Source organism: Dasypus novemcinctus, chromosome 12 (assembly GCF_030445035.2).
Source record: "Dasypus novemcinctus isolate mDasNov1 chromosome 12, mDasNov1.1.hap2, whole genome shotgun sequence".
NCBI classification, from domain to species: domain Eukaryota; kingdom Metazoa; phylum Chordata; class Mammalia; order Cingulata; family Dasypodidae; genus Dasypus; species Dasypus novemcinctus.
Genome location: NC_080684.1, coordinates 22,081,437 through 22,099,834, shown reverse-complemented (window position 1 = coordinate 22,099,834; position 18,398 = coordinate 22,081,437). Strand labels below are relative to the sequence as shown.

General features: G+C 56.4%; 3 protein-coding genes across 8 annotated transcripts in view; 2 read left to right on the top strand and 1 right to left on the bottom strand.

Moving 5' to 3' along the window:
- Positions 1 to 85: 85 nt before the first annotated feature.
- NABP2 (nucleic acid binding protein 2) lies at positions 86 to 5,539 on the top strand. 5 transcript variants are annotated; one of them, XM_058307999.2, is made up of 8 exons: positions 86 to 472; positions 791 to 959; positions 1,970 to 2,071; positions 2,489 to 2,627; positions 2,732 to 2,803; positions 2,981 to 3,062; positions 3,149 to 3,212; positions 5,049 to 5,539. In XM_058307999.2, the coding sequence occupies exons 3-8, from the start codon at positions 1,993 to 1,995 to the stop codon at positions 5,246 to 5,248; spliced, it is 636 nt and encodes a 211-aa protein (XP_058163982.1). In that variant the 5' UTR covers positions 86 to 472; positions 791 to 959; positions 1,970 to 1,992; the 3' UTR covers positions 5,249 to 5,539. The 5 variants fall into 5 exon arrangements, with proteins under 5 accessions (XP_058163982.1, XP_004466167.1, XP_058163983.1 ...); XM_004466110.5 differs by lacking the exon at positions 791 to 959; XM_058308000.2 differs by lacking the exon at positions 86 to 472 and having other exon boundaries at positions 788 to 959.
- SLC39A5 (solute carrier family 39 member 5) lies at positions 5,280 to 11,310 on the top strand. Its single transcript, XM_071218852.1, has 13 exons — positions 5,280 to 5,387; positions 5,707 to 5,808; positions 6,520 to 6,644; positions 6,862 to 7,215; positions 7,732 to 7,915; positions 8,658 to 8,820; positions 8,971 to 9,140; positions 9,384 to 9,518; positions 9,859 to 9,955; positions 10,044 to 10,217; positions 10,376 to 10,456; positions 10,597 to 10,787; positions 11,051 to 11,310. Exons 4-13 carry the CDS (start codon positions 6,935 to 6,937, stop codon positions 11,192 to 11,194), a joined length of 1,620 nt encoding a protein of 539 aa, XP_071074953.1. The 5' UTR covers positions 5,280 to 5,387; positions 5,707 to 5,808; positions 6,520 to 6,644; positions 6,862 to 6,934; the 3' UTR covers positions 11,195 to 11,310.
- ANKRD52 (ankyrin repeat domain 52) overlaps positions 11,271 to 18,398 on the bottom strand; it is a 19,784-nt gene continuing 12,656 nt past the window's right edge. For both annotated transcript variants that reach the window (XM_004466121.5, XM_058307984.1), the window contains 5 exons: positions 18,194 to 18,339; positions 17,877 to 17,959; positions 17,596 to 17,678; positions 17,328 to 17,419; positions 11,271 to 16,909 (listed from right to left, as the gene is read on the bottom strand). In XM_004466121.5, coding sequence (XP_004466178.2) covers positions 16,659 to 16,909; positions 17,328 to 17,419; positions 17,596 to 17,678; positions 17,877 to 17,959; positions 18,194 to 18,339 — 655 coding nt within the window. In that variant the 3' untranslated portion in view covers positions 11,271 to 16,658. The remainder of the gene's footprint in view (positions 16,910 to 17,327; positions 17,420 to 17,595; positions 17,679 to 17,876; positions 17,960 to 18,193; positions 18,340 to 18,398) is intronic.

The following is an 18,398-nucleotide window of genomic DNA, read 5'->3' as shown; positions in this document are numbered from 1 at the left end:
GGGGAGGTGGGCGGGGGGCGCCCGTGCTAAAGCTGATGCGGCTTGGTGGGAGATAATCGCAGGACTCTGGTTTGCAGTGTTTCGCCCGGTCGTCCCCGGTTTCCAGAGCCGTGGTCAGCATCCAGGAGCTTCCCGCCCCCATGACTCATAGTCATGGGAGTAGATACTACAATCCACCCGGCGGTCGCGGGCTGGGGAGTGGGGAGAGTGACGACAGAGCTTTGACCTGAGGTGCCCAACGGGTCGCCTGTCTCCCAGACTCACTTCTGCTGTATCCATGATGGCTCTCGAAAACTCAAGTGTTCCCCTGAAAACACCTAAGGGGGCGAGGGGGCAAGAGAGAAAATGTCTCCTTGCTGGGGAGTGATTTCTTTAGGATACAACACGGTGTTTGAGGGTGTGGGTGGGAGAGAACCAGGTCCTTACTGGGCTCCGAGAAAAGTCAAGGTGACGCCTAAAGCACTCTAAGAAGGTAAGGGATTAATTAGGCAAGCCAAGTTATTACAACCACATAGTATTTGTTAATGGATATTCGCTAAGCAACTTGCGATACGTGTTAGTGTATCTTTATGTAATTGGGTAGTATACAACAGTCCAGAGCTAGCTACTTTTTGTTGACTATGTAGTCTAAAAGTTTGACAGGCACCAAAAAGATTTATAAGTTTGGGATTCCTACCCATGCTTGTCTCCTGTAGGTTTTATCTATTGAAAAATCAGGGCAGAATAAACCGGTGCATTGAAAACTGTGAGAATGCATAAGCAAATGCAAATACTGCTCTTCATCCCCCAGGTTACGTTTCTTCCGTTTCTTCCGATGAGGGTGAAGTTTGCCAGTTGTCTTCTGGTGTGAATGTCTCGTTTCCCAGAGCCCCTGATCGAGCTGGAAATGCATTAAAAATGATGGCACATTCCCCAAAAAGAGAGAAAATATGATGACCCCCAAATCAGGAATAAAGAGGGTGAGAGCAGTGGGAGGAAAGAAGGACGCTGGCATTTATAAGCGCCTACTGTGTGTTAGGCACTTTTAAATATATATATAACTTTGGTTTTCTCATCTGCAAAATGGGGATAATAGAAATTATATCTTTAAAATTGTCGCTAAAAGAAGTGAAGCGCTGAGCTAGGAGTCAAACTTCTGTCCCCTGGATTCCAAAGCTCTTCGTCCTTTTCCCTCTGTGTCCCTCTCTGCCTTGGAGAGAAGCAGTCTTAGAGCCTGTGACTTTTAAGTGGATTCTCTTAGCCGAGTAATGGAAAGTTGGGGCCTGAGACACCCCCTGGTGGTTGACTTTAGCCCCTTGCCGAGCCAACCATCTATGAGGCCCCTTTAATACTAGGAATCCGCCCCTTTAACACTTGGAGTCCGTCGCTCTGCGGTGCGTAAGTGCCGGGTGTCGATTGGCTGGGTCTGGGTGGGCGGCGGGACGCGAAGCGCGTCGAGGCTGTGCTGATTGGCCGGAGGACGCCAGCGGAGGAAACTTCCGGGAATGTCCACACTCTCGCGTTCCAGGGGCTGCATCCGGCAGCAGCGGGGCCTTTGGCTCCCCCTGCGGGCGGCTCGGCGGCGTGCACAGTCCGGCCGACTTGCTGGGTGGGTAGTGAGTGGGTTGTGGGTGGGGGAGGGGATGGAGCGAGTCTCGGGCTGTCGCAAAGAGGGTTCGGGGATGTTTGGCGAGTAAAATTCTAGTGCTTGGCTCTGCACCGCGTTCCCTATCCCCGTCCCGGTCAACTCCCGCACTTCGGGACTAGAGACCCAAAGAGCATCCTGGGACGGGGCCTTACAGCCCCAAAGCAGCCTATCCAGAGCCCCCCAGATTGTGATCTTGAAGTTGGAGGCCCCCGGGAAAGTTCGTTTCTAACCCTTGGGTTGGAGGCTGCCTGACGCCAACCGAGTGCGGTAGGTAGGCCTTAGGAAGTGGAGCATGGGGGCGAATGAGGCAGATGTTGAGCCCCTTTCCCTTCTCCCTTCCAGGGAGGTGCCGAGGCTCGGGCAGCATGACGACTGAGACCTTCGTGAAGGATATCAAGCCAGGACTCAAGAATCTGAACCTCATTTTCATTGTGCTGGAGACAGGTGGCTGGGCTGGGGCGGTGGGCCCCTGGTGCGGGTTTGCCTGCGGAAGGGTTGGGGAGGCGGGAAGAGAACACCGCCTCCATGCTAAGCTTGCACCCGGGATGGCAAGCCCGCCGCGAAGTCATCGCTCACCCCGGATCTCTCTTTGAGGCGCTCTCCTTGAGGCGCGGTTGGGTACAGGGTAGATGGGACTCTTACCAGATCCGTATCCCCAATGTCACGCGAGCCTCCTTCCACTCAGAGCCCTCTCCATGGTGCTGCCTTCTCCACTCCCCACCTTTACCCACGGCCTCACCTCCGGCCCCGGGGATTTGGGTTTTGCCTTCATTGTACACCTTTTCCTCGTGAAGGAATACCACCAATACCCAGATCTCTTCCCTCTGATCACCATCACCCCCATTTATCTGTTCCCTCCAGGCAGAGTAACCAAGACAAAGGACGGGCATGAGGTTCGGACCTGCAAAGTGGCAGACAAAACAGGCAGCATCAATATCTCTGTCTGGGATGATGTGGGCAACCTGATCCAGCCTGGGGACATTATCAGACTGACCAAAGGGTAAGCCAGCCACAACTCCTGGCTATGAAGGGCAACAGCAGTGGGGGTTACAGTCTCTAACTCTTGCCACTATTCAATTCATACTGCTTCTTTTGACCCCACAGGTACGCATCTGTGTTCAAAGGTTGTCTAACACTATACACTGGCCGTGGGGGAGATCTGCAGAAGATTGGAGAGTAAGTGCTGTCTTGGGGATTGGGATGAAGAAGCACCAAGGCAAGGGAGGAAAGTAAAGGTTTGCAGGAGGCAGTGTAAGGGCGGGCAGTCCACGCTTTGTATCCATGCCTTCTGAGGTCTCTAGGTCTGGGCCCAGAGGATGAATCCAAGGCTTTGGCCACTTTTTCCCCATGCAGATTCTGTATGGTTTATTCTGAAGTTCCTAACTTCAGTGAGCCAAACCCGGAGTACAGCGCCCAACAGGCACCCAGCAAGGCGGTGAGTCCCAAGCCATGATGGTGGGGAAGGAGGGCAGGTCAGTTCAAGTTCAGCAGGGTCTGAATGTGTGATTTATGTCTCTTCAGGTGCAGCTCGACAGCAGCCCTGGAGCTCCCCAGCCTCCCTCTGGACCCCCTGCCGCTCCTCCAGGTAAACTGTTCCTTTCACTCCATTGGTCCTACCTCCCCTCTCTCCTCAGCCTGCATAGATGCATTTCCCTCATCCCTTTTCCAAGTCCTTTTTCTCTCATTATTTCCCCCTTGCCCTAATTCTTCTCCCAACCCCCTCACTTTTGATACCTTTTGCAATCCCTGTGGTGAAGGATATTGGGACCTGTTTCTACCACTGATAGAACTCAGGTACCCTTCTGCCACTACCACTCAATAGCAAAAAGAACAGTTTCTCTACTAATATGGTACTCCTCCATTCTAGCTTGTTTCTAGCAGAACCTGCCGTTTTCCTCCCCTGCCCAATTAGGATTCATGACACAGTTCTGATACACTGTTACTTACACAATCAACATGGAGTCCACACTGCCCAGCTTTAGAGCTCGGAATAGTTCCCACTCTTCTTGAATATAGAGTCCCCTTCTTCTAGGCCTTGGCCATCGGGGTTATGATTCTTCCGTCTCATGAGCTTCAAGCCCCTACTTTTTGGCCTCTTAGGGAACTGGGACTTACTACAAACCATCAGCTTTTGATAGAACCACTCACTGAAGCCACCTCCTTCACCAGTGCATCTGGTGACCCCTGGTATCTCCATAGGAACCTGGATTTTTTGCTGTTCTTTTCTCTTCCTGGCTTTTGACTCTGACTCTACTCTTTGGGGACTTGACTGCCTCTGATGGGTGCCTTAGGTTTCTCTTTATCTCATCCCAGTTTCTCCCCATGGCATTAGCCTGCAGGCTGCCTCCACACTTTCTCAGTTTGTGCCTACATCCCAGATACTGTGCTTTTCAGAATTGTGTGGGTATCAAAGCCACTAGGAGTTTTGGTGTTTTTAATTCCCCCACAAAAATTAGTATTTATTTTTCCAGCAGAAAATATGACTATTACATATTTTTAGGTCTTCATGACTCTGTTATTATAAAAACTAAAAATTTTTTATTTTACTTGCCCTTACTTGCTACATATTTTTCATTTATTATTGTTTTTTAAAGATCTTCCCTTACAGTTTTTAGCTTTTTATTGTAGTAACATATATACAACCCAGAATTTCCCATTTTAACCACTTTCAAGCATACAACTTCCCTTACCTTTTTTTTTAACAAATCAATTTTATTGATATATATTAATAAAGCATACAATTAGTCCTCCTTTACCTGTTTTCTTTTTTTTTTTTTTTCAAGGAGGTACTGGGAATCCAACCTGGGGCCTTGTATATGGGAAGCAGATGCTCAAGCACTTGAGCTATTTATTTTATCTTATTTATTTATCCACTCTTCCCCCACCCACTGTTTTTGTGCTCACTGTCTGCTCTCTGTTTCTGTTTATTGTATGCTGGTATTCTTTTTTGGAGGCACCGGGAACCAACCCAGAACCTCCCATGTGGGCAGGAGGTACCCAGTGGCTTGAGCCACCTCCACTCCCTCCCTTACCTTTTAACACAGACACTCTAGGCCCCTTTCCTTCCCCAGGCTGCCCCATTTTTATGGTCACTTTTGTTAAGGGGGCATTTTGTCAGAGGCCCTTGAGCCTAGAACTAAACAGCTAATTCTAGTTGTGATTCTGAATGATACAGCAATGAAAAGGAGAAAACTATCCTACCAGGATTCATGTGGCAACTTCAAAAATGACTGTTGGAGCCTTCTCTGGGGCTTCATTCATACTCAGAACCCACCTTCTTTTGTACTTGATCGAGCAGGGATTACCATACAGGTGTGCTTGGTGAAGGGATGTCCCAGGGTTAGACTGTGCCATCCTCTTGGGCATGGAGGATGGACCCTTCTCCTATTAAACCCTATGTTTCTTCTTCTCCCACACCTAGCCTCTGAGAGCCAGAACGGGAATGGACTGAGCACCCCGCCAGGTCCTGGTGGTGGCCCGCACCCCCCTCACGCTACCCCCCACCCCCCCAGCACCCGCATCACTCGCAGCCAGCCCAACCACACACCTGCCGGCCCTGCTGGTGCCCCCAATAACTCTGTCAGTAACGGCAAAGAAACCCGGAGGAGCAGCAAGAGATAGCAAGACACTCTTCCTTCCTTCCTGCCACCAGCTGCAACCCTGGAATCTCTGCTGGAGAACAAGACGGGCTTCTACTGGGCTGCTGGCTTTGGGGAAGGGAAAAGCAGTATTTTAGCCACCCAGCTTCACTGGAGAGGTGGTAAGCAGTGGTCTACTGCCCCCTAGTCCAGCTGAAGCTCCTGTCCCGGGGATTCAGGGTCTTCTGCCTGCCCTCGTTAGAAACCACAGTTAGTTTGTTTCTTGTGTGTGTGATGTGGGGATCCACTTCTTATTAAATGTTACCACGCTGTACTGACTCCTTTGTTTTTTGTGGGAAAATAAAGAGGTTAGCACCTGGGCGTATGGGAAGGGGGGGTGTCCCTGGCAGGTAGAGGGGAAACAGGCTACAGGTAAGGAAGCCCAAGCAAAGCAGGCCTGCCCCTTTAAGATAGTGTCCCTCCCCTACCCACTCCCTGCAGGTGACCCTTGCCCGCCTGCCTGCTTACCACCCCCCTACAGCTGGAATCAAGATAGCTGAGTCCCCCTTCCTCTGGGCGTCCTTCCTGGTCTCCTGCCACCAGGTAACACCAACCTCGACCCCCTACCCTGACTGCCCCCATCAACATTTGCACCCCTGATCTTAACCCAGTCAGACAACAGAGGGCAACTTGGACACTTCTTGCCCCTCCCAACAAGGGCTTCCCCCTTCCTGATCAATTTCCAGAACCCTGGCTCTTATTCTTCCTGGGCCGAGGAATTTCTATGAACAGTTTCCTCCCCACATAAATGGGGTTGTCACTGACCTGCCTCTTCAGCCTCTTCCTCAGCTTAGGGACACCTGGGCCCCACATTCCCAGGGACCGTGGAGATGGGGGCTGGAGGGGAAGTCCAGTGCCAGAGGTAGAGCAGGCAGGGTCGGGGTGTATGCTGAGAAAGGGTAAAATGGTACCAGCTGGGGTCCGGGGAGGTGAAGTCTTTAGAGGAAAAGACCGGAGCCCAGGTTCTCCTTAGCCATGTGGTTCTTTCAGGGGCAGAGGGTGGCCCCTCCCTATTCAGGGGCCCTGCTTTGCCAAGACTGACCTTTGACCCCAGAGACCAGTGAACCATTAACTCTGGGTAGTGAGCCTTCCCACACTGGCCCCACCCCTAACCCCGCCCCAAGGCAGGTGGGCGCAGAGGGGGGGCTTGTCCATCTCAGCCTTCTATCTGACGTGGCCTCCAATCCACCTGGGCACCTGGTGGCTGAGCCTGTGCTCCCGCTCCTCAACTCAGGAACCTCTTTACCTCCACAGCACGGCCTGGCGGGGGACCTGAGGTGACAGCTCCAGGGTGAGGCCCTGGAGATTGAGGGGAAAGGAGGACCAAGGTTGAGAGTGAAGTGTGAGGGACACAGGGTGGCCAGTGAACTCCAGATCGGGTACGAAGAGAGCTCTGGGCTCAGGGAAGGAGCTCTAGAAGCTGGCCACCAAGAGGCTGCTCCCGAGGAGGGCATGGGGAAGGAAGAAGGAGGCTAGAGGGGGGGGGGGTTGCACCTGGATTCAAGGTGGGAGGAAGCAGGTACAAGAAATGAGGTCTCCCTTGGCCCAGAGCTGGAGAAGAAACCGGCAGCCCTGACCTCCTCCCTCTTCTTCTAGGGCACAGTCTTCACCATGTTCCGAGGGGAATAGAAGCCAGAACCAGAGCCTCTGACCCCTATTTCCTTCAGTGATGGGGCCCCCAACCTGCCGTGTGCTGGCTGGCCTGTGCGTGGGGGTGGTCTTGGGCTGGGTGGGGGGCTCAGCCCCCAACCTGGACCCTGCCGAGCAGGAACAGAACCACTACCTGACCCAGCTGTTTGGCCTGTATGGGGAGAATGGGACCCTGACAGCAGGGGGCCTGGCGCGGCTTCTCCACAGCCTGGGGCTAGGCCGGGTGCAGGGGCTTCGCCTGCACCACGGGCCTGCGGCTGGGCGGGCTGCCCCCCCAGCTGGAGACAACGGCACACACAGGTACAGCCCCTCCCCCACCCCAAAGCCACCTCCTCCAGCTCCTTTCCCTGGTGCTACGATCAGTCTCCCATCGCCTGGTTTTGTCTCGCTAGCTAAAATCAGATTCCTAGAATTACAAATTCTTCAGAATCCAACTCCTCAGAGCCCTCCAAGGCGCCTCTTGCCTCCGTTGCCCTCTAATTCTCTGCTTCTCCAGATCCCAAACCTACAGTTGTAGGTCTTAGTTCCTGTGCTTAATGTCTCCGGGCTGACTTGTCTCTTAATTTGTAGCATTTTGGGCCATCCTCCCTCTGCTTTCTCTCACCTCCCCAGCCCCCATTCCTAGGCCCTCTTATAAGTGGACAATTCCCAGATCTTCCCGGGATCGACACTCCATAGTTTCTGGATCTCAGGAGCCCCAGCCAGGGGCTGGTCCTCTCTTCTCCGGGGACCTTCCGGGAGGCTCTGGGTAGGGGTGGAGGGGTGGGTCTGAAAGAACAGGTGTGCAGGCCTAACTTGCTATCCCATTCGTTCCAGACTACAGGACCCTGGACTGAGTGTGGATGTCTGGGCAGGGCTGCCTCTGGATCCATCTGGGTGGGGTGACCTGGAAGAGCCAAAGGCCCCCCACCCACCCCAAGGGCCAGCACCCTCGGGCCTGGACCTCTTTCACAGGATTCTGCTGCTGGACCACTCGCTGGCTGACCATCTGAATGAGGATGTGAGTCTGATGGTCTCCAGAGAAGGGGAAGGAGCCATGGGAGTTAGACCACCTGATGTGCTCAGAGTCAGTAATTTAATATGGTTATTTTTTTAAAATCCCAGTGTGGTCTTAGAGTACATTAGCCCAATAGTGAGCTATGTTCCCACTGGGCTCAGAGCCGGTGGCCCACACCCAGAGCTCCAAGACCCAGCTGAGGGGCCACACTGGGCAAAAGTAAAGAATCCAAAGCAGCAAAGAGTAAGCTCTGGGGAAGTTCCCTGGAGGGATCTGCAGGGAAAGGATGGCTGCTCCCATTTGGGAAGGCAGTGAGCTTGTTCCATGTACACCAGAGGGCAGCCAAAAGCTGCCTAAGGGCGAAGCAGGCCCAGGGAGCTCCCTGGATAAACATGTGATAGAGCTGTTCGGAGGGAGGCCGGATGGCATTTCAGGTTCTTTTGCCTTCTAAGATTATGGAAGGGAGGGCTCTAGGAGTCCAAACAGCTCCATCACCAAATCAACAAACCACCAGGGCTTGGCGAGTGAGGGAGATGATGGCGATGTTCATGATCACCACCCACTTTGCATGTAGATTGAATATTCACTAATAAATAATGCACACCGATTATACTGACCCCCATTCCTAGTCCCTGTGAACCTTCCAGTGTGAGCAAAGGGGACCCTGGAGTTCACGCTATGGAAGGATGCGCTTTATAGCTCCCCGTGATTCCCCAATGTACGACCCCTGACTCAACCCCCTTAGTGTCTGAATGGCTCCCAGCTGCTGATCAATTTTGGCCTGAGCCCTGCTGCCCCTCTGACCCCACGTCAGTTTGCTCTGCTGTGCCCAGCCCTGCTTTATCAGATTGACAGCCGTGTCTGCATCCAGGCCCCAGCCCCTGACCCCCCAGGGGATCTACTATCTGGTCAGTGGGTGAAGCGGGGGTGGTGCCCTGAATCCTGGCAGGGAGTGGGTGCCATGCCAGGGAAGGCGGTTCATTGTGGCCCTGCCTCTCCTGCCCTTGGAGTCCCTCCCATGCAGCCCTGGCTTAACTCCAGCCCCTGCCCCTCCCCAGCCCTGGTTCACAGTGCCCTGGCAGTCCTGCTGCTCAGCCTCCCTGCTCCCCTCTCCCTGCTGCTGTTGCGGCTCCTGGGACCTCGCCTGCTGCGGCCCCTGCTGGGCTTCCTGGGTGCCCTGGCCGTGGGCACTCTCTGCGGAGATGCATTGCTACACCTGCTGCCACATGTATGTGATGCCCCTTCCTTGTTACCCTGCTCCTGGGGGTGGCCCCCCTCCATGAATCCAAGGTGGTCCCAGCCACAGGACATCTCTTCTCCATCCTGTCAGCTCCTGTATCCCACTCCCCCCGGCTCTAGCCCACAGCTGCCTTCTGGAACGCACGAGTGAAGGCTTGCCTGCTCCCCAGGGGTGGGGGATGTTGCTGGGTGTGGGGGACTCCAGGGTCTTCCCTGACCTCTTCTCTGTCAGGCACGAGGAGGATGGCATGCAGGGCCTAGCGGGCACCCAGAGGAGGACCTGGGTCCGGGGCTGTCGGTGCTTGGAGGCCTCTTCTTGCTCTTTGTGCTGGAGAACACTCTAGGGCTGCTGCGGGACCGAGGGCCAGTGAGTGACAACCTTTTCTCCTTCTTCTGCCGAGACCAGTCTTAGCTGAGAGCTGACCAAACAAGCCAGGAGGTGAGGGGCACAGTTTGCTCCTGGCTCTCTGGCATTTCCCTAGGACCTGAGAGCTAGCTAACAGGAAGAGGGGAGAGGCTCCTTAGCATAGACCTAGGACCTCTGGCCAAATAGCCTCCTCACCCGAGCTCAAGCAAACAAGCAGCAGAGGGTGGTGCCACGCTGGGAAGAGGGTAGAAAGGCCAGAGGTGGAACCAGGTGTTCATTTTCCCAGCCGGTGGCCTGGCCACCCTGAGCCCCTGGCTCTGCTGCCCTCTTCCTATTTCAGAGATGCTGCAGGCAAAACAGAAGGAATCTCGGAACTCCAAACCTGGACCCAGAGGATGGCAGCGGGATGGCTCTTCAGCCCCTCCCAGCAGTTCCAGGTGACCAGATGAGAAAATGAAGAGTAGGTTCCCAGCTCACAGGCCTCACCTGCACCAACCAACACTGTCCTTGTCCGTCTCCCTGCAGAGCCAGGGGCTCAGGGCCAGAGGGAGCAGCAAAACAGCCTCCCCTCACCAGCCCCGGCCCCCTCTAGACTCCAGGGCCACAGCCACGGGCACCACGGTGGAGGTGGCGCCAACATCACGTGGATGGTCCTCCTGGGAGATGGTCTGCACAACCTCACAGACGGGCTGGCCATAGGTGTGCGGGGAGGGGCGGAGGGAGGCAGGCCGGGGGGGAGGCCAGGGCTCCTGAAGGCCACCGGGAAGGCGGGAAGAGGAGGGGGCCAGAGGGGACACAGGCTCCTGCCCGAGGAGTGCTTCCTCCTGGACTCGCCACCTCTGATCCTGCCAAGCCAGGTGCTGCCTTCTCAGATGGCTTCTCCAGCGGCCTCAGCACTACCCTAGCAGTCTTCTGCCATGAGCTGCCCCACGAACTGGGTAGGAGTGGCAGAGGGGGGTGAGGGCAGACTCCAGAAAGGAAAAGACCTCCGGAGGGCAGAACCCAGAGGCTGGTGGGTGTCACGGAGGAGGGCCAGCCCTGGCTTATCCCCTCCCACCCTGTCCTCTCTCCCTAACAGGTGACTTTGCAATGCTGCTCCAGGCAGGGATGCCCTTTCGGCGGCTGCTAATGCTGAGCCTGGTGTCTGGAGCCCTGGGACTGGGGGGTGCAGCCCTGGGGGTGGGGCTCAGCTTGGGCCCTGTCCCCCTCACTCCCTGGGTGTTTGGGGTCACTGCAGGGGTCTTCCTCTATGTGGCCCTCGTGGATATGGTGAGAGGTGTGGGTAGAGCAGTGGAACCACGGGATGTGGGGAGGTGGGTGTGGAGGAGAGGGAAGTACCAGTATTTCCACCTCCACCCCCAGCTGCCTGGGATGGCGGCGAGTTGGGCGAGGGTGCTGGACCAACAGCCTGCCAGAGGCTGAGAAACAAGGGGCCAGAGAGTTTGGGGTGGGGGTGTATTTTCTGACGCCCTCCTGTCTGTGCCAAGGGGTCAGAGACAAAGCCAGGATCCTAACACCATCTTTTCTTTCAGCTACCAGCCCTGCTTCGGCCTCCTGAGCCCCTACCCTCGCTCCACGTGCTGCTGCAGGGGCTGGGGCTCCTGCTGGGGGGCAGCCTCATGCTTACCATAGCCCTGCTGGAGGAGCAGCTGTTGCCACTGGTCTCTGATGGCTGATGGGAGCGAGTGGAAAGGGGTTCGGGCTCCCTTCCTTCCCCCCAACCCCAGGAATGGAGGCGGGACACAGGGCCAGTAGGAGCAATAGGACTTTAATAAACAGAACCCATCCCAAAGCCATGACTACGACAGTTGTACTTGCACCAAAACAGCATAGAAAACCAGGGTGTGGTGGGAGGGGGCTCAAAGCAGGTTGGGGAGCTGGGGGGGACATCAGTAGGGGCCTGGAGGGTGGAGGGTGCAGGGCGCAACAATCTGCAAGGAGAGCATTGTGCTTTAGCCCGGGGGGAGGGAGGGAGGGGCTGGGGCGAATGCACCGAGGTCCCCGCTTTTTCCTGCTGCCCTCAGCACCCTGGGGATACAGGCATCTGGGCAGACCTGCCCTTTATTGCTGCCCACCAGCATTAACCACCTCTGACCCCAACACTAGCACCACAGGTGGATCCAGGGCGGGGGGAGGGACAGGAACGGAAATTGCTTAGAGAAAGATTCAACTAGAATCCAGTGAATTGTGCTCAGTTCTCTTTACTTCCTACAACCGAGTACATGGGTCACAGGGTGCAGGGTGCAACAGGACATGGAACATGCCCTTCCGTGCCCCCCAACACACACCTGCACACAGGATGGTGGTGTCTGCAGCATCACAGGTCATGCAGGGCATGGGGGAAGGGGAGGTGCACACACACAGGGACGCCCACAGTGGGTACCAGACAGAGAACACCCCTGAATATACACAGCTGTACATGGGGAACCCCCAGGTCCCCACCCCAACCCTCTCCCCTGTCTTGCCGTCCCCCGGGCAGGGGGAACTGTATTGCTTTGAGAGAGCCACCCTGGGGGCTGCCCTGCCAGGCACCCTCCCCTCCCACCCACCCCCATTTTGGCACATCTGCAAGACGCACGGCAGGCAGCGAGAGAGACAGCCTCCCTCCCGGGCTCCTGCGGCTCGGGGCTGGGGAAGGGGGAAGGGACTTCGTCCTCCATCTTGCCCCTAGCCCTTCCCAAACCCCTGCCGACCCACTCCAGCCAGAACCCACCCCCACCCCCCAAACACACACACACAAAGCTGAGCTGTCCAGGAATACAAGGGAACAAGGAGATTGTCCGGGATGAGAGCGGAGGCAGTGGGGAAAAAAGGACTGGAAGCAGAGACCCCACCCTGGTGTGGGGGTAAGACTGGCACAACAGCTACTTTAGTGCAATTGGAGAGGGTGCCCAGAGTGAGGGATGGGGTGGGAGGGGAAGGCTCTCCCCAACTCCCCTGGGGGCTCCAGAAGCCTGGCTTTGCCCCCAGGGGAAGGGCCTGGCAGGAGTGAACGAGGGCCTAGGGGCGATCCTCTCGTCATCCGCCACCTTCTGCCCTCCCAAATGCAGTGACAGTGTCCCCCTCACACCAAAGTGGGCAACAGCAGCCTTGGAGTCAGTACCTTCAAGTAATTCAAAGAGCAGACCCTCCCCACCCCAGCTTCCTCCCGTGTCTGGGATTTGGTCGCTTCTCTGGGGGTCGGGTCGGGAGGAGGGAGTCCCCAGGTCAGACCCTTCCCTCTCGGCCTCCCTCTTCCCAGAGCACTGGGCTTGGTCCTCAAAGTCGCCTTCCCTCCACTCTTGCCCAGCCTGGGTCCAGGCAGTGGAGGGCAGGAGCCACCATGATCGGAGGGGAAGGGGCTGGTTCGCTCCTTATCCCTCCTTCTGAAAAGGTAGGGTTCAAACTAGGTGGGATGGGGGGCCCGCACGGGCGGGCCCCGGGAGGAGGGCATCTGGGCTAGGGTCTGTAAGGCTATTTTCCTTTGCGGCGGGAGGGGCAGTGGGGGATGAACACTGTGGGTGCGGGAAGAGGGTGAGAGATGGCTGAAGGGGAAGGAGGATGGGGTCTCCCTGCTGGAGCATCAAGTCATTGGAGTCGTTGTGACAAAGAAACACTCGTGCGCGTAATACGCAGAGTGCGCCTCCCCCAGCCCCTCCAGCCTGAGCCCAACCCCACCTCTCAGCGCCCCTTTCGGGACCCAGAGGCGGGCTTGGAGGTACAGCTGCAGAACCGTTCGCTCTGGCCCCACCCACTCCGGCCCCAGCCTCTTCTCCCCTTCTAGGTCCAGGGAGTAAGAAGGTGCTCGGGTGGGCAGACAGCGGTGGAAACAGTATTGAGTTTTCCTTTGGTTACATATTGAAGGCAAAGGTGAGCTGGACTTACAGTCAAAATGGATAGGGGTGAGGGAGGAAGAGGGGCCGTGGCTGGGGTTGGAGAGGGAGGTTCGCCCCTCCGCAGCCCCTCCACCCCAAGAAACAAATGTCTAAGTGGGGTGGCGGTCCCTCAGTCTCATCTCTCCCACCCCCCACAGCACCAAACAAAAGGAGAAGCCCCCTCCCCCAGGGGCCCCTCCCCACCCCAACCTGGGCTGTACATTCAGTGGTTTTCAGCAGTCCTATGGCTCAGGGGGCCATGGGTGGGAGGGCCCATCGGTCTCCGCTGGACAGTGGCAGTGACCCGGGTCTGCTGGTCCGTCCTAGGACCCACAGTTTGTGCCATTTGTTTTTCTGAAGGATAGTACACACCCCTACCAGAGCCACCGCCCAATCAGAAACCTCTCCCCCCAAATCAGAAACTAAAAACTGGCTCTTTCATCTCGCCCTCTGATTCACACGTCTGTTTCCCTGTCTCCTATGTAGCCCTCGCCCTGTCTCCTTTGCTTGGGACCTGGGGCTGCTCCCAGGGTCCTCACGTAAAATAGGCCTTTTCACAAAAGTGCTTATTACTTGAAGCAAGTGCTTTAGAGCTGTGGTGGGGAGAGGGGGAGGGGGAGGGAAGGGGGCGGGGAAGGAGATGCCCCCCCTTCACCCTACCCTTTAAGATTGGGGGGCATTCTGCCTGTTTTACTTCTCCACACCCGTTTAAGTCAAAGAGGTTTAAAAAAAAATCTTAACATTAAAATAAATATGCAGTGGCCATGAAAATGGTCAAAATGCTTCAAAAAACACTAGGGGCCGGGGAGCCCAGGGTGGGGTGTGGGATTTCCTTTGGCATAAGGAGAGGAGGCTGCTCGCCCTCCAGGCTCCTCACAGCCACGTGAGGAGGGAAGAGGACTCCCTGCCTTCCCCAGCACTGCTGACGGTGTGCTGAAGGAGCAGCAGGGAACAGGCAGCCACCAGAAATCTCATCTAGCAAAACAAGGGGGCTCCTCACACATACTCAGATTCTTCCTATCACCACCAAACATGGATAAAGGAGAACACGACTGATACCCCGAGAGTCTGCTCTGGAGACCCACCTCCCTCTCCCCTGCCCCCACCACTTAATTCCCAGCACCAAAATGAGAGGGAGGGGGCGGAATGGGAAGATTTCAGGAGAGAGAATTGAAGGTAGGGGGCAAGCTTTGCAGAACCAGCAGGGCTGGGGGTAGGGGGCTGCAGCCCTTAAGAGAGGTCACATTGATTGTCGTATTGGGGAGGACAGGGTATAAGGGGAGGTGGGGAAGAGGGGCATCGCAAGGCCCTTTGGCTTTGAAAATAAATCTAAGAACTAAAAGCTGCACAATCCTTCTCACCAATAATGGTCATTTGGAAGCCTTGAAATGGTTTAGGAACTGAGGGTTAGGGGAAGTGAGATAGGGGGTAGGAGTGGACCACGAAGAAAAAGAATAAGGGCTTGGACAAACACCCCAGGCTTTAGGGAACTGGGATGAGGTATGGTTAAGGGCATCTGTTGGGGAGAGAGAGGGACCTCCAAGGTGCCCTGCTCCCCCCAGCTCACCCTTGGCAAGGGAGGCAAGGCTTTGAGGGAACACAACTGAAAACTGGGTGAGATGGCGAAGAAAGCCGGCTGGGGTGGGGGGAGGAGGCTGAGGGACCCCCGGGGGGAGACCCTGTACTGTGTAAACGAAGCCTGTCCAGTTCTCAGGGGACAATACTGGTGGCAGCCAAACTGGGCAAGGATGCGCCGCGGGGGCGGAGGGGGCATGGCCTCTGTTCAAGTTCTGTGTCTTGGCCCCTGGTTGAGGTATTGAGTGTGAGGAAGGGGACACTGGGCTGAGGGGTGGGTCCAACTATCCAGGAGGCTTAGCTAGGAGATGGATGCACAGGGCATTTGAAGGGACCAGGGCCAAATTCAATGCTACATTTAGTGAGAAAACTGCCCTCTCCTCACTCCAGCCCAGTTTGGCCTTTGGGGTGCAACTTGAAGGAATCTTATCAGTGCAGCCCTGAGCTCAATCCCATCCCTCCCCACTACTGGGGAGACAGGGACCAAGCCTCAACATCTGTTCATCGCTCCCTAAATCAGAGCTTCGTCCTCACGCCGGAGGAGAAGCCTGGGTCCCGAGTAGCCACGGTCTCTAGTCTGCCCTGCCCCTCCCACCATCTTTGGCTTCAGATCAGGAGTGACGGGGGCGGTGAGTACTCTTGGACGTAACGGAAGGGTGGAGGCAGACAGTGGTAATATAGGAGCTATGGGGTTGGGGGACACAAGAGGAGGAACACAGTCCTTCCTTCCACACACATGCAAACACATGCCTGAAACACACAGGACATACTAGGGCTGTGGTTTTGAAATGGGCAGGAAATTAATTTGTTTCTTCCCCTAAAGGATAAAATGCTTACTTAAAAATTCATGACAAGCCTCAAAGTTGAGGGAGAGGAGAGCCAGGGAGGAAGGGCCACAGGCTCTGCCCTCCCAAAAGAAGTTAAAAGAAAGAAGCAAGGTTAAAGTGCGTGGTTAGGGGGTCAGGCCAGGAGAGGGGAGGGGGGAAGGAGGGGCAGGCTGTGGGGGCAGAACCAGCCCTTGATTTGCATATGAGGAGCCAGGGGAGAGTGCAGGATTGGGGCCCAGGTACAGTAGTTGCTGCTTCAAGTGTTTTGCATTTGAACTTTAGGGGTGATGGGGTACAGAAGTGGGGAAAAAGCTCCAGGCCCCAGTGCTAAATACCCTCCCCCCTCGTCCTCTAGCTGCCCCTGAAGGGGGAGGGGGCACCCCCAGAGTGCTCACACAGTACCAGAAATTAAGGCTTCTCACTGCTGCGGGGATGGAGGGGCCAGCCGAGCAGGGAGGCAGTGATGGGTATGGAAGAAGAAAGGGGATCTGCCTGGCAGGAGGGGCAGGGGGAAGGGGTGCACAGAAAGGAGAGCCGGAGGGAAGAGTGAGGGAAGCTGGCAGCAGAATGGGGGAACTGAGAGATGGGGTCAAAGAGACGGGGAGCCAGGCATTTAGCAATCATTTTGGGACACTTGGCAGAAGGGGTTGCCCTCGGGGTACACCAAGGACCTGGGGTGCTCCTTCTCAGTCCCAGACCCCTGCCAGGCCAGGATGGTGTGGCAAAGGGGTGAGCAAAGCTGCTCCCCAGTGCTTTTTTTCCCTCCAGCCCCCCCCCCCCCACTCAGTTGTGTTCTCCTTTAAAGTGCCCTAAATGTATAGACTTTTTCTAAATAAATAGAATAAGATATCAAGCCACCGGCAGGGAGAGGGACACTGGAGGGGCTACTCCGAGTAGCAGCCATCTAAACCAATGGCGCCGTGCCGCTCCTGGCTGTAGGGGCAGGAGGCCCCGTGGGGCAAGGCGCCGCAGCCACCCACCGTCTTGGCTGCTGCGATGCCGCAGTTCTTGAGCAGGCTGAAGCTGAAAGGACTGACGGTGTCCTTGGGTGGGAAAGGCTTCATGGTGGAAAGGATCAAGGCCAGGCAGTCTGCCACATCTTTGTTGGGGGCACAGGCCAGTGCTGGGGTGTGGCCTGTAGGGCAAACACGGGGAGCTGAGGGACAGCGCCCTGCATCCCTGGGTCCCCATCTGTCCGCCCCAGGGCCCCGAGCGTGCCTGCTTGTGAGCAGAGCCAAGGCCGGCGAGCACCCAGCATGGTCAGAGTTCAAGGGTTATCAGGGCCCAGGGAAGCTGACGGGCAGGTTCTCAACGTGTGGGGGGCAAAGGCAGGTGGGCGCCCAGGGCGCTGGGGTGCGTGGGAGGCCTTCCCGAGGACCCTGCCGGCTTGGCCCCATCCCATCAGACCCCCACCACAGACCCTCGCGTACTGGTGCTGGGACCCTGCTCTGAAGAATTCCCGTTGGAAGAAAACCTGGTTTACAGCACGGGTAAGAAGCGAGTGGCCCTGACCCTAAACCCAGGAGAGGTGAGGGGCTCCAGACCCCACCCACCTTCTTCATCCACAGCCAGCACTGTGGCCCCCCGACTCAGCAGGGCCTGCACCACAGAAGCTAGACCATTCCGGGCAGCAATGTGGAGTGGCCTTGGAAGAAAAGGAAAAGAGGGAGGATGAAGCCAGTGGGATGCCAAGCAGCCCTTGCACCCTACGTGAGGGCAGCAGGGGCACTGAACAAATACTGTGAGAGGCCCTGGAGCTTGGGCCCCTCGTTCTTCGCCCACCTGCCTTCCCCAGCCAGGGCCCCTTCCCCAGGCACTCACATCTGCAGCGCACTGTTGGTAGCATTGATAAGGCCAAGGTCTTGGGTTTCTGCCAGGATCATGAGGGCACATTTCTCATGGCCCTGAGGGAGAGGAAGAGAGGACAGAGACTTGTGAAGTAGGAGCATGACAGGCAGCAGAGTAGGAGCTGAGGAGGGTGGGGGGACAAACAGCCGCCCCCACACTGCCAGAGTAGCCAGACAATCCTGACTTCCACCCCGGTCCTCTCGCCAATCAAGCCCTGGCCCTCAGGACAATTCCCCCACCACGTCAGAACAGACCTTGCTACAAGCCAAGTGGAGGGCAGTGTTCTTGTTCTCGTCCAGCACAGTAAGGTCTGCCTTCCCTCGATACAGCAGAAATTCTAGAGGAGAGAAGTGACAGCGAGGAAGTGACGCCTCCCTCCGAGAGCAGCCGTGCTGGCTCTCCACCCTCCTATCTGCATTTCCTCTGCACCTCTTCTGCATAGGGTGAAACATCCGACAATATCCCTTCTGCTTCCTGAGCCACGGTCCCATCCAGACCCCACAGGTGGAGCTGACCCATCTTGTGAAAGCCCAAGGGGAGCGCCTCCCTTCCACCCACGGGCCCTACACACCCACAGCGGCGGTCTGCCCGTTCTCAGCTGCCGTCATCAGCGCAGTGCGGCCAGTGTGGTCAGTGGCGTTCACCTCGGCATGATGTTGCAGCAGCATCCGGAGCCCAGAGACATTATCCGCGAAGGCAGCGGCGTGAAGGGGGGTCCTGTGGGGCAGCGGGCAGGGTGGAGTGAGATAGGGAAGGCTCTTCAGCCGGAGCAGGAG